At 34.9% G+C, this 13,509-nt stretch overlaps 1 protein-coding gene across 1 annotated transcript; it reads right to left on the reverse strand.

Annotated features, from left to right (window-relative positions):
- Nucleotides 1–6,647: 6,647 nt before the first annotated feature.
- LOC112278870 (alanine aminotransferase 2) lies at nt 6,648–12,493 on the reverse strand. The gene is made up of 15 exons (XM_024512731.3): nt 12,109–12,493; nt 11,180–11,230; nt 11,002–11,052; nt 10,795–10,860; nt 10,483–10,544; nt 10,055–10,133; nt 9,564–9,668; nt 9,338–9,448; nt 8,900–9,037; nt 8,552–8,626; nt 8,288–8,408; nt 7,991–8,145; nt 7,641–7,715; nt 7,222–7,425; nt 6,648–6,981 (listed from the first exon to the last, which is right to left on the reverse strand). Exons 1-15 carry the CDS (start codon nt 12,349–12,351, stop codon nt 6,865–6,867), a joined length of 1,653 nt encoding a protein of 550 aa, XP_024368499.1. The 5' UTR covers nt 12,352–12,493; the 3' UTR covers nt 6,648–6,864.
- Nucleotides 12,494–13,509: the final 1,016 nt, after the last annotated feature.

A 13,509-nucleotide genomic window follows, 5' to 3' on the forward strand; every position in this document is an offset into this window, starting at 1 on the left:
TAGTAGCCACTTTTACCTTAAATGTTTGCAATAGCCTTTGAATACCTACTCTATTCTTTTTCTTTTCTTTCTTTGCAAAGAATCCTATTGCCTCTTTCACTTCCTAACAAATTTATTTCAATCCTTCTTCTTTTCTTTTATCTTCAAATTTTTTAATTTTTCTTGTAATTTTCTATTAGCCGCTTAAGAAAATAATTCTACTTTTTTTGGATCTAGTAATTATCTTTCCTTCTTTGTTAAATAAAAATATTATCTTTTAAACTTATTGTTGTTATATAAATAGAGCAAAAGCCTCAAATATGCTTATAGAGTTGGGGCTAAAATACATACCTTATCTTTTGCTTGTAGCTCTACTTCTCACTCTGCTTGAAGCACCAATTGAAGTACCATCTAAAGTCTTTCATTCCATTCTCTTATCTTCTTTTTTTATAATTTTAATAAACCAAATAATTCCAAATACCTTCCAACTCAAGTTTTTCATATTAAGTTCACCAAATTAAGTTATATTATGTGAATTCTGCTTGAAAACATACTAGATACTTGGCTATAGAAGAAAAAATGGAACTTACTACAAGATGATCCTAAAAACTCTAATAGAATCTTTTAAAAAAATCAATTAAATTATAAAAATACTAATCAATCTTTAATTAAATCCAAAAGAAGTTTCAAGAATTTACAAAAAAAACATAAATAAATCATAAATTAATCTTAATAATATCTATATATATATATATATATATATAGATAGATAATCTTAAAGAAATATCAAAATATAAAAATCTTAATTGAAATCTAACCAAATCTTAATGTAATACTTGACAAATCTTAATAAAATTATAAATCAATTCCAACCAAATCTTAATAAAATCTTAAATCTTAAAAGATTCTTAATAAAATCTTAAATAAATTCTAATTAAATCATAGAAAAATCCTAATAAAATCTTAAATCTTAAACTTAGATCAAATTTCAATTAAATTCCAAGAAAATCTTAAATCTTAATGCTAATCCTAAACCAAATCCTAATCAAATTCTAAATCCTAATACTAGACCAAATCCTAATCAAATTCTAAATTCTAATCTTAGACCAAATTTCAATGAAATTCTAAATCTTAATTAAATCCTATCAAATCCTAAATAATTTTTAATTAAATTCTAAAAAAATCCTAAATAATTTCTAATTAAGTCCTAAATAAATTCTAATCAAATTTTAAGGTCTAAAAAAAGTCAAGAAAATTCCAATTAAATTTCAATTAATTAATATAGCTATTTGAAACTTCAATAAATATTAATTAAATCATAAAAATTGAGTAAAATTTTATTAAAACTTCAATTAACAAGCAATTAACAAGCACACAAAATTTGAAAAGAATCAGACTTATCAATTGCAAGAAAAGCTCTCAAAATCTCTTGGTTGTTGGCCGCCCTCTTTCTCTAACACAAATGTTTATCTGTCAACATTGATTTATTCTTGCTAAACTATTCAATTGCTCCAAAAATTTCACATATAAATATACTATAAAACTCACAAAATCTTAAAATTTTTAAATTTATTTTATTTCTCAAAATCTAAACCTACAAAGTACATCACTAATTTTGAAAATCCCTCAAAATCTCAGTATTAATCCAAATGATATGAAACTAATACTCAAAAATCTTTCTTCAAGTCTGCCCTCAAATTCCATTCTTTGATTTGCCAAAAAATCCTAAAGCCATTATAAGTACTTGGTTTTGTACCTTGAAGTGTGATTTTGATTCTGATTGAAATCCAATCCTCTCCAAGTATCAATTTTTTTCTTCTTGAAGTAATTTTTGCTAAAATCAACTCTTAACTCTTTTTTATATATGCCTGCATCCTTTATTTTTTAATCTACCTTATTTATGATTCTACAAAATATATAGAATTTATTTTCATAGAAGGTAATTCTAATACTAATAGATTTTATTACTTGCTTATCATTTATTTATGTTTTTTTAATAGATATTTTTAATTAAGCTCTTCTATAATAAAATAATTTCTTTCTTCTCTTAACTAATGGCTTTATCACTATACAACAATGGTAGGCACATACCATGGCTTAGTGGCCATTTTTAACATCCTTGTTAATTCCACCCAACTAATTCTAATTGCAACCTAAGTCAACAAATAGAAATACAGCAAAATCATCTATAATATACACAAATCATATGGCAATACTTTTAGAATTTTCTAATTATTGGCAGCATTGTTGTAATGATATTAGTCAATAATGGATGCAATGCTATTGACGAGTCCATTAAACAAAGTTGCCACATTATGAACCATGGCTTTAGCCTTGATTGTAGGAAACAAAGTCAAGAAGTTCATTAAAAAGGTGCTTAATCTTAAATAAAAGCCTCCATATTTGTGAGAGTCGACCATCAAGATCTATGGATGACTAATTTTGAGGTGCCATAAGCCATGGCCAAAGTCTCTATACTATGCAGACCTTGTACTTTGTACAAACTCACCAAAGACTAAATCACGCCTTTGAGCTCAATTTTTTATTGATTTAGAAGGGTGCTCAATCCTTACAAGCATGTCATAATAAGTGATATTACTTCTACAACGTCATCAAATGCAAGCAATACTACCCACCGAAAAGAGAGAAGAATATATGCAAGTAGCTTTTGCAAAAAGTACTCATAGATCATCATATGCCCTAGGTGTAACAATTTACGATTTTTTTTTATAGATAGCCACTACGTGTCCATGAATTTTTGGCATACATAATCTATTTTTTTATGAGATTGTATTGGTGGTAAAAATAAGAAATGAGGTTTTTCAAGATGGTGACAAATTAGTCGTCATACAAGAAGTCATGTTGATATTGAGCACACCACACCCATATAATCTCATTACTAATTACCTTAATTATTGTCATTATAATGCTAAAAATCTATCTAATCATTATGAACTTATTATCTGAGCTAATTCTAATTAGTTCTATCTTCTATTTTACAATAATGACATCCAAAAGTTTTGAATCCACAACAAAGATTACTTTGGTTGTTTTGCAATCAAAACATATAATAGCAAGACGATGGAGGTTGTGCAACTTCAATTCATACTCAAATTAAACTCAAAAGTCAAGGTAAGAGGTGCCTTGCTTCGAGCCAATGTTAAGAGCAAGCAAACACACCTATTGTATATGGAAGAGCTTGGTGATTTTTTATAAGTTCATAAGACAAACCACCCTCACAAATGAAGTCACATAGTCATTACTGCATTGACTAAAGCAGCCTATATGCAACATGGGCTTTGTGACATCTACAAGACTTGCTACCATTTGAAACAAGGTTGTATATGAAACAAAGTCAATCACAAGATGAAATAGTCACAAAGAATTGATTTCTACCTTGTACACTTTGTGGTTCAAATCTTCCTCTCCGCCAAGCTCAATTTGGTAATTATTTGCACCTTCAAATAGCTTGAAAATTAATAATGCCCGTTCATGAGTCCGTGCAGATTCTTCATCATCTACATTGAACAATATGATATCAATAACCACATCCATAATATTCCAATTGATTGTGAACATAAGTGCTTTCTTGATCTTGAAATAGACTACAAAGATGTTCTTGAAATTCACCTAGTCAAAGAACTACTTCTTTAAGGCATCTGGGAAGGCATTGATTTCTATCCATGCTTTAGTATGTTGTAACTTTATATGTGCCTTGATTTTTTCTATGATACATTGAACATTTATGATACATTGAATATTTTTTTAATATGATACCTAATTTATGTTCAATTAGGCACATATACATAAATTAGGTATCATATCGTTCAATTGATAAAAAAGAATTAAAAATATTTTTACATTCAAAATTGCTTTTTATTTATGCCCTATGAAATCAACTTCTTTATGGCTGAGCTTGTTATAGAACAAGCACTATATTGATAGAACCTAGGTGGTGTTCTTATCTTGTAGATTTGGGGTGAGGTTAAACATTATTTCTACATAGGATTTCTAAAGGGTCTGCAATTCCTTCACCATGGTAAATTTTATGTGCACACCCTAACATAACTACTGTAATTATAAATTGGTATTCTTCTGTATGGATTGCATCATGTGGCGTCTCTTCCAACCATGTAGAGGAATACCATTAGAGCCTTATTTTAGGGCATCTCACTAAGCTTATTCTAGGATAATTAGGATTTTTTGGAAAAAAGCCCTAATTTAAAGAGGCTTTCTAATCACTCATAAAAATACCAATTGAATTTTAAAATTTATATATTCCTCTTCATACAAAGAGATTTATTTCCAATAAGAATAAATATAATAATAATAATCAATAACTAAAAATATATATTTTTTATATTTTTCAAATGTATCTACTATCAAGATGCAAACTTTGAAGTTAGATGAAACATATACTATTTATTTTTTTCACGTTTTTTATTTTTATTTTATTCATTTTTATTTAAAATTTACATACTTTATGTTAATTTAATGATCAATCTCAGTCAAGCAAATCAAGAAATAGAACATGGGAAAATTTTATATTCTTCATTAAGAAACTAATTTTGAATCACAACCTTTTTGAGAAATTCCCACATGTGTTACTAGTGGTTTATCCATTGTTCCAAAACGTTCATGACGTGGGTAGAATCCCGTTTCATTACGTTTTTTTTTTAATTTTAATTTTAACTTTTTTGTAATACAATTATCATGCCCGAACCTTCCTAGACAAACCACAATCTCACAATCACACGGAGAGCTGTCAAACTCCAATAACTCCAAAGAAAATTTGTGCCACGGTCTCAAGAGACAAAGTCATTATACTTCAGCTTTTTATACGAGAAGGGGTGTCGGTGTTAGTGTCGGTGTGGCGTCGCAAGTGACTCCGTTTGCGGCAGCACTGTCGGTGCGATTGTCAGTTCGAGTGTGTGTGTGTGGATGTGTGCCGCAATTACATAATACCATCAGGTGCCCTTTAATGGCGCCAACGTCATCATCGGTCGCACTGGGATTCCTGTGCAGTGTTTGAGATCTAATGGTGTGGAACTACATCACTCGCGTAATCTTGCTTCTGGGTGAGGCCCAATCTCGTGGGGCCTTCAAGGTCGAGAGAAATTGTAATTCTTCTGTCGTTATATTGCGATGTCTCCATTTACAAAAATAACTATCGTGAAATAAAAGGAATAGAAAGAAAAAATTTACTTTTGGTTTTCGTCAAATTACCGTCATGTTATAACCGAATATGACTTTAGTAATAGTAGAAATTTTAATTTCTTTGTTGTTTCAAAAGACTGTATTTGTGTTCATTTTTCTTTCTCTTTCTCATTCTTTTCTTTTTCTTTTGAAACATGATACAAAGGCAACCAAATAAATGTTTATTAGCAATTTATTTTTTTTAGAATTTTTTATATGTAAGGATTTTACATCTAGATTTGACAACTAAATTTTTTATGCTTCAAATATTAGTGATTAAATTAGTTAATATTTTTTAATATATATTTTTTTAGAAACAATAGTTGAATAATTCAAACAAAATTATTTAATTAAATAATTTGCATAATTTATATTAAAATGATACTACTCAATTTTATATTCAATTCTATTACAATAGTGTACACATGTATTATGGATTGAATTAATTGATCTATTAGATTTTATCAATAAAGAGGTTTTAAGATAACATAACTTACACATTATAAAATTATTACTTAGTTCTCTTTTAAGAAAAAAAATATTATATTATGGTATTTTATTTATGAAATTTATTTATAATTAGGCTTATATAATGTCCATAAAATAAACTTAGTCAATTATTACATTTTTCTTCCTATATCTATATATATGGATATATATATATATATATATATATATGTATATATTTTGTGTTACTATAGTGTAAATATTGCCAATAGTGAAGTTATAAATTTCTTAAAAAGATATTATTACTTCTATTTACTAATTCACTATCATTATTGTCATATCTAAAACTCTTTTTTCTTTTTTTCTTTGAAATCTAATTCAAACTATCTTTTGACGAATGATATTATAAGCAATTTTCTTGTTCTTTTTCAACAAGTCTAATGCAACAAACTCAGACAGACTTATTCTTAAGAGTAAGACTCACTTTAACAAAAAATGGTCAAAAAACTAACAATAATAAAAGGTTTTGTGTTATAATACGAAATTTCAAGCTTCAAACACTAAAAAAACTGAAGATTTCTCTGTATATACATATACAAATACTAAGCATTATGATTATTTTCTCACATGGCATTGACATGAATCGATTTTGAATTCCTGAAGTTCCAGTTAGGGAACGGTACAGCACAGATTTTTTCAGACGTCTTGGTGTTTGATTGTACCTAAACAGAGCAAATGAAATAGTTTGTATAACGATTGTGAAGATTTTATAGTTATCCTGCTGGAACTGGGTCTCCTACAATGCGCGGGGTGTTGTGGTTGCATGAGTTATATTCCTCAAGGTGAATGCATCTCACAGAGCAAAGTAATGGGTGAACTACAGTTACAAGTTACATACGTTAACCATGCATTCACGACATTCTGCCGAAGATGACGGGAAAGTAGCACTTTACACTTGTGACTCTCAACTACCGATACTAAATCCAGAGCGAACAGGTAAAGGCAATCGCTCTCCGCGCTGTACGTCAGGCAACTGAATGTGCATAATCAATCGATTAGCTCTCCATTATTTGAGATGACAATCAGAACATAAACCGCTTCCACCGGAGCTACAATGGCTTGGCACATGAAGAGCAAGCGCGAATAGCGATGAACTTTTAAGTTGATAGCCACCATTGGACAAGACAAATCCAACTCTGGAACACCCTGAGAAAAACACAAGGTCTAATACAAGTAATTACATCAGTCCCTGAATTCGTCCATGAACCTTTGATGGAAAGTTGTCAGACGATCGATGACTCCTGGAAGTTTCTCTTCAGCTGGCAAAATTGTACATCGAACATGCCATGTACCGGGTACCTGGAATGCAAATCCCCACCCCCCCACCCCCCCCCCCCCCCAAAATGAAGAATTCAGAATGTTTGCCAAAACATGACCATCTTCAAGACAATAATATCGAGGAAACACATGCTGAACTCTGCACCATTGCATCGGTATGAGCTTGTTGTTCAGGTTAGCTCTTCACCTAATGATGGTTCTAACGTCCTCTCTACAAATTGGGAAATAAGCACATGTGCTTCGAAGTAAAGTATTACATACCTGACCAAACCCTGACCCAGGCACCATGACAACACCAGTTGCATCCAGTAGCCTTCGTGTGTAGAAAACATCAGCAAGCATACCAACCGCTCCTGCCGCCTTAAGTGCCCGCTCAGGTAAATCCAAACGGGGGAATACATACATTGCACCTTCCGCAGCATTACAAGTTACACCTTCCAATTTGTTCATCCCCTCGGTCAAAACCTAAACATCACCAATAGAAAATAGTGAGCAGAAATGCATGGGGATCTGAAGAGAATTAATTAAACCAAAACATGGTGGTACGTGTATTACCAAATGAGATTCCATCCAAGAATATTATAGTCCATGTAATAGACAAATAATAGAAGAAAAAATAGAGGAAGTAAGTGAGCAAGTTAAACTAGCTTAGATGTAGGGCTTATTCCTACTGTTCATACCTTCGCACGTCTGCCCAGAGACCCCAAGATTGCATCCCGCTCTTCAGCAAATAGTTCGTACGATTCGTCTCCAGGCTGCATATGCGCCGTCATAATTACAAACCACATGAATAGAAAGTACCAGAAAAAAGAAAAAGGACAGAAAACAGGAAAAAAAAAAGCTCATGGTCCAAGTCCCATTACATGTGTCCCAACCTTCTCCTCATGGGGAACATTGCACATGAACTGCACTAGCAGAAATCAGACGGTACCCCCGGAAAAATGATATTGATAAGTGCCATGAAATAAACCATGAAATGTAAGCATGAAATTGTAAGCATGAAAGCCCCGACTTCAATTAAAGCACATACCTTAGGAGGATTCGTGACCAAGCTCATAAGAACCTGTCCGGAGATATTAGAACACAAGTTCACAGAAGCAACCTTGTAAAGCTGGTCTTTCACATCTTTAGGCAAACCAGTCACCTCCATATAGCCCCCCCGTCGCCCGCATTCACCATAATATCCTGCATAGAAGTTATCCAGGATTCAATGTCTCATGCTTAGTATACCAGCATGAGCTGAAGCATGACACAGAAAAACAAAAAGAATCTAACCACAAATTCTTTGGCAGCACAGACTGAACATGATTAACGGCTTAGTTCTAACCTTTCGAGACAGAGTGATACGAAACAATGTTCAAATCCTTGTCTTGCAAACCCATGCTCCGTGCAACTTTCTTGAAAGAATTAAACTTCTTGTCCGGAGCATATATATTTTCTTGGTAGACCTATTTTTAGAGATAAATCAGTTATAAAATGCACAAAGAACTACTGTATGCTCTCACAAGTAAATATATACACTTTGTCAGAACATGACATCTAACAAAATTTGTCAACGTATCACAAAATCCTCAAAAGAAATATGCGATACCTCGTCTGCCAAAAGTACAAGACCCTCTTCCTTGCAAAACTGCACAACATCTCGCTGGTTCTCCTCAGAGAGCACCTGCTCTCACCCCCCCCCCCCAAAAAAAATCTCAAGCATTAAAGACATGAGTATTGCTCAGAAGAACAATCACGTAATATTGGTTAGCACACCTGTTTAACCACAAAAAATTGATGAACAAACCAGTTCAAGTCTACAGCTCAAAAAATTATTAAAAATTTAAAGGCGGATTCAACTACAGCACACTAAAGAAGATAAATACATTGTGAAAGTGTTTGTATTATAAAATGTTGATAGTCAACAACACAAACTGGATCACCCACTAAATCAAACCTGGCCGGTTGGATTTCCAGGATTGATGACAACCAGAGCCCGAACATTGGTGCCTGCATCACGAGCAGCTTTGAGCTGCTGCTTGAGCTCATTCATTTCAAGACCCCAACCAGCACTCTCATTCAGATAGTATGGCACCTGCTCAGAACCGCACGTAACTGAGTTTAGAGATATAATAAGCATTGAAAATATATCAATGGGCACAAGCGAATCAAGACTTGGCAGACTCAATTCAAACCCTAAGGATGAAATCATTCCAGACGCAATTCACGAGAAACAGATTATAATGCTCAACAAGATAATTAACCTTGAGTTATTAATGCAAGTCTCGTTTTCAATTCTCAAACACAAGCACTAATGACGTATTTTCTATCTACAATATGAGTAGGGACTCACTGGCATGGTTGATTAAAGAGCATAAAAAGAAAAAAGAATTACCAAAGTGCCTCCATGTAATGCTATCGATGCTGAATACAAAGGATATTGTGGAATCGGACACAAGATTCCATCTTTTTCAGAGGTTATTAGCAGCTGCATCATCATGTGAACCTGTCGGATGTCCAGGGTTGGTTAGAAATATGAAGGCAAGGCGGCCTTAAACTAAACATCAAAAACCAGTTACATAATGTATGCTAAGAATTTTGGGGACCGGTTAAGATATTACTCCGGGACTTGCACCATCTGTTATAAAGATATCTTCAGGATCTGCAGGAAAACCATCACGGGCCTCAATACCTGCTGCAATGTCCTCACGACAGACTTTGATACCCTGCATGCAGCAATCGCATCTCAGAAAACGGAATTTTCTCCGGTTGAAACATCCTGAGGTGATGTACACGAAACTAAGAAAAAGTTACTAAAGGCGTGAATCTGGGAAGAACCAAATTCAAGCAAATGTGTCTTGTAGAGTGGCAAAGCTCCCGAGAAAAGTACTCGATTTCAGGCAGAAACAAAGACTGGATAACATAACTTCCTATACAACACTCAGTATTGAATCTCATGAAGCAAAAAACACAGATTGTACATTTTGTTTTCTTGAAACTGCACATGGCTTGTAATACTAATTTAAAATTCGTGATGTGACACTCAAAAATCACAGCTCGGTTAGAACACATTTAATGACATTTCCGCACTGATTAATATAAATGACTTTACCTGACTGTGACTGTACGCCCCCGTAGTTCGGCCAGGGATGTTGTCGATTATTCGAAACGCCCTTGAGATGGCATCAGAACTGGTAAAGAGCAAGAAATGATATCCAAAAATAAGGTATTATAATGTAATTAAAAGATAACAACATTCCCACAAGCAATGAATCAGACAGCTTGTTGTCAAAGAACCAAGCAATGACGTTACAAATAACTCGTCTAAAAGTAAACGTCACGCTCCCACAAATTAATGAAAATGACGAGAGTAAAAACGAGAAACTATTGAATTTGTTCTTCATTTTCAAAATGATCAAGCACTAAGGACAAGTTATCAGGATCCCTGTAACCTGTACAAAGTCTATTCCAACTACACCACACTCGATACATAGAAACAAGGTCAACGGAACAGAACCAGGAATAAATCAAAAGCAGTACCTGAATAGAGCGTGCGTCTCTGACTTGTCAAGAAGGTTTGGATGGTCACAAAGAGCAACAACCTGAACAATACTGCTTCCTATTACAAACCTCCAGCGACATACTCATAGAAAGAGATTTCACGGACAGAGCATTCTGGAGGCCTATTTAATTAGTTAGCTTATTCCATCCAATTATTGTGAACTGTGAGAATACATAAGTGAATCAAACCTGGAAAAAATAACTTATATAAGCAATTGAATAAAAAAATGTACATTAACTATGCCATTCAAGATGATAAACAAGAAGCCCAAGTGCAATGGAATGCTTTACCTCTCGGAAGAAAGTAACTGGCGGTTGACTCAGCGATTGCGGATTACCAATGTTGCAGTACACAATCTGGTAACCCAGCAAACCAAGTTACCTCGTAAACGGTTCACAATCACACAACTCATGCTTCCTCAGATGTACATGAAGGAGGCTCAAAAATTGAAAAATCAATAAAGATGAGCTTTTACACCATGACACCAGGCAATGTACCTCTTCAAACGGAAGAGATCCCGGCTTTGTGATCAACTCTTGCTCAAGGTTCTGCATACACAAAAAGGAAGTTGAGATGCTTCGGATTAAGTAAAAAACACTCGAGGTTAACAAAGAGAATTGTTCCAGTTGCCACTCAGAAACTTCTCTTGAGTACACACTACTATAAAAACTGCACCTGAGCTCGAGTAACAATCTCTCCACGAACTGCGTATTCTGTCTTGATAACCTGCGTATACATACAGAAAAGAATCTAAGTGACGAACATTCACTCAATAAGAACATGAAAAGTAGAGTTTTAAGACCTATAATAACACTATAACCAGGAACGAGGATAGTAAAATCAGCAGCACGTGGCAATCCTCAATTACAACAATTCTCTCAAAGGTTGCTGTCTGCTGAACTTGATTCGCTGAAAGCGTGCATTCTAGAAGAATGTAGAAGTGAATCTACAAATAATTGAGGGGTTTGTGTCTTTCGTGTAAAAACCAATACTCCTGATACATTAAACCCATATGGATGAGGGAGTACTACTATTTTCCGTTCTCTGGTTCTACTATCAACAAAAGAAAACCACTTTTCTGCACAAAAACCCAAATAAATAATTAAACAAACAAATGAAATTACAGTCACACTAAGAGGAGCTTTAGGCTAGGAAAGTATTCAACTCAAGGAAGGCATACATCAAAGGCAGAGAGTATCTAAGCGTTGGACAGACACACGGGCCGTAATTGACGCAAGAAAATCCTCAAGCAATCCAAACTACAGAAGTCTATTGTTCTGAATGCCAGCAAGTAAACAACGCCTCATGATTTCATCTAGACACATCTCATCAAGATTTAAACCAACATAAAAAGTTCGTATACGCAGAGGGCACACATAGCAGAAGGCTTCCAGGAAGGTATCGATGTAAAACTTCCAAGATGTCACATTAATCTCACATCAACTATCCAGAGTAGATGTTCGAAAGCGTTCACCAATTCTTTAAAGTAGTGACAAGACCTAGAGAGAGAGAGAGGAAAAAAACAAAACAAAACAAAACAAAACAAAACGTAGAGATAGAATGCCTAGGGGCAACGTTTGGAGGACGCGGACAGAGGATCGAACCTTAGGGTTAATAGACTGCATAGACACAGGATTCGTCCAAGGCAATGTTGAGAAACCTCTGTGCCATTGACTCGACACTCCTTGATCCTGAGCAGAGACTTCCGTCGCCGACGGTGCAGGGATTGGTTGCTGGATGCTCTGTATACCCGCTGCTGCCCCTCTCGACACGAATTCCGAATGCTTCAAGCGCGCTGCTGCCGCCCTTCCTACTCGCCTAACCGCCTTTCCTACTCCCCTCTGCATCTCTCCCTCTCCTTCTCTCTTCCCCCTTCCTTTACCTTCTCTCCAGGCGTATCACCAGAGTAAATTCCCTTCAGACCAAAACAAACACTCCCCTATCCTCTCCACCCTTGCAGCGCGTAACGATCCCGCTGCCTATTTGTCAGAGCACAAATACAACGATCATTTGTAACACTCAATGGCTTCATACATGCTGATCCGCACTTTGATACCCTTCCTATTTCCTCTCTCTCTCTCGCTCTCTCTCTCGCCCCCTCTCTCTCTCCAAGACAATATCAATCAACTCAACGAAGCAAATATTTCATCCACGAACTGTAGAGATCACTACTAATTCATCAACAACAGAGTGCCGAGCCAATCTCCTTAGAACCGAAATTCTTGAAATTCCACGACAGCAAAAATGCTCATACATAGAAAAAAAAATATATGTATATATATATATATGAAATTATTAAAATTAGGCTTCTGTGTGAAAGGCGACGGCAGGTCTGGCGACAGAATGCGACCAACAACAAGAATTAAATCGTCTTCTTCCTTCACGATGCCGGTGGTCTTCTCAGCGGAATCAGATGTGTTGACTTTCAATTTGCCTATTGGAATCTGCCTACCAACGAAGCGAGCCTTCGATCGCAAATCAAACCGTGGATCGAACTGCACACACTCTGAATCCGCATCACAAGAATTTCATGCTACTTCTGAACACTTCAAGCACGTTCGACATTAATCCTCGTTCTCCCGCTGGGAGAACGAGGGGGGGGGGGGGGTGAAATCCAGAGGGAAAAACAAATTCGCCGCCGATGGTGATGAAGATGACGACCGATTCATCACTTCTAAGTTCGTTGGCACGGAGTCAATCAATCCTATAGGATTCTGCCACGTGTACAGTCTCCACGTATGCAGCCCATATCTAAATCTGCAAATTCTGAAGATTCTGCTTCCAGTACTGAGGGTGAAGCTTTATTTTTCTGTTGGAGCGATGCTCGCTTTTTATCGTTGAACTCGTGAGCGTGACAACTGGACTTTATAAAATCTTTCTCAAAAGTAGTGACGAAGCAAAAGTGAACAAGGGCTTCTTTTTCTTTTTCTTTTTCTTTTTTTTTTAATTGGTTTGAAAGAGGATGAATTTCTCCTCGTCCTTAATTAAATACGAATGGAGTTTTA

Source organism: Physcomitrium patens, chromosome 2, assembly GCF_059467195.1.
Source record: "Physcomitrium patens ecotype Gransden chromosome 2, ASM5946719v1, whole genome shotgun sequence".
In the NCBI taxonomy this organism is placed as follows: Eukaryota; Viridiplantae; Streptophyta; class Bryopsida; order Funariales; family Funariaceae; genus Physcomitrium; species Physcomitrium patens.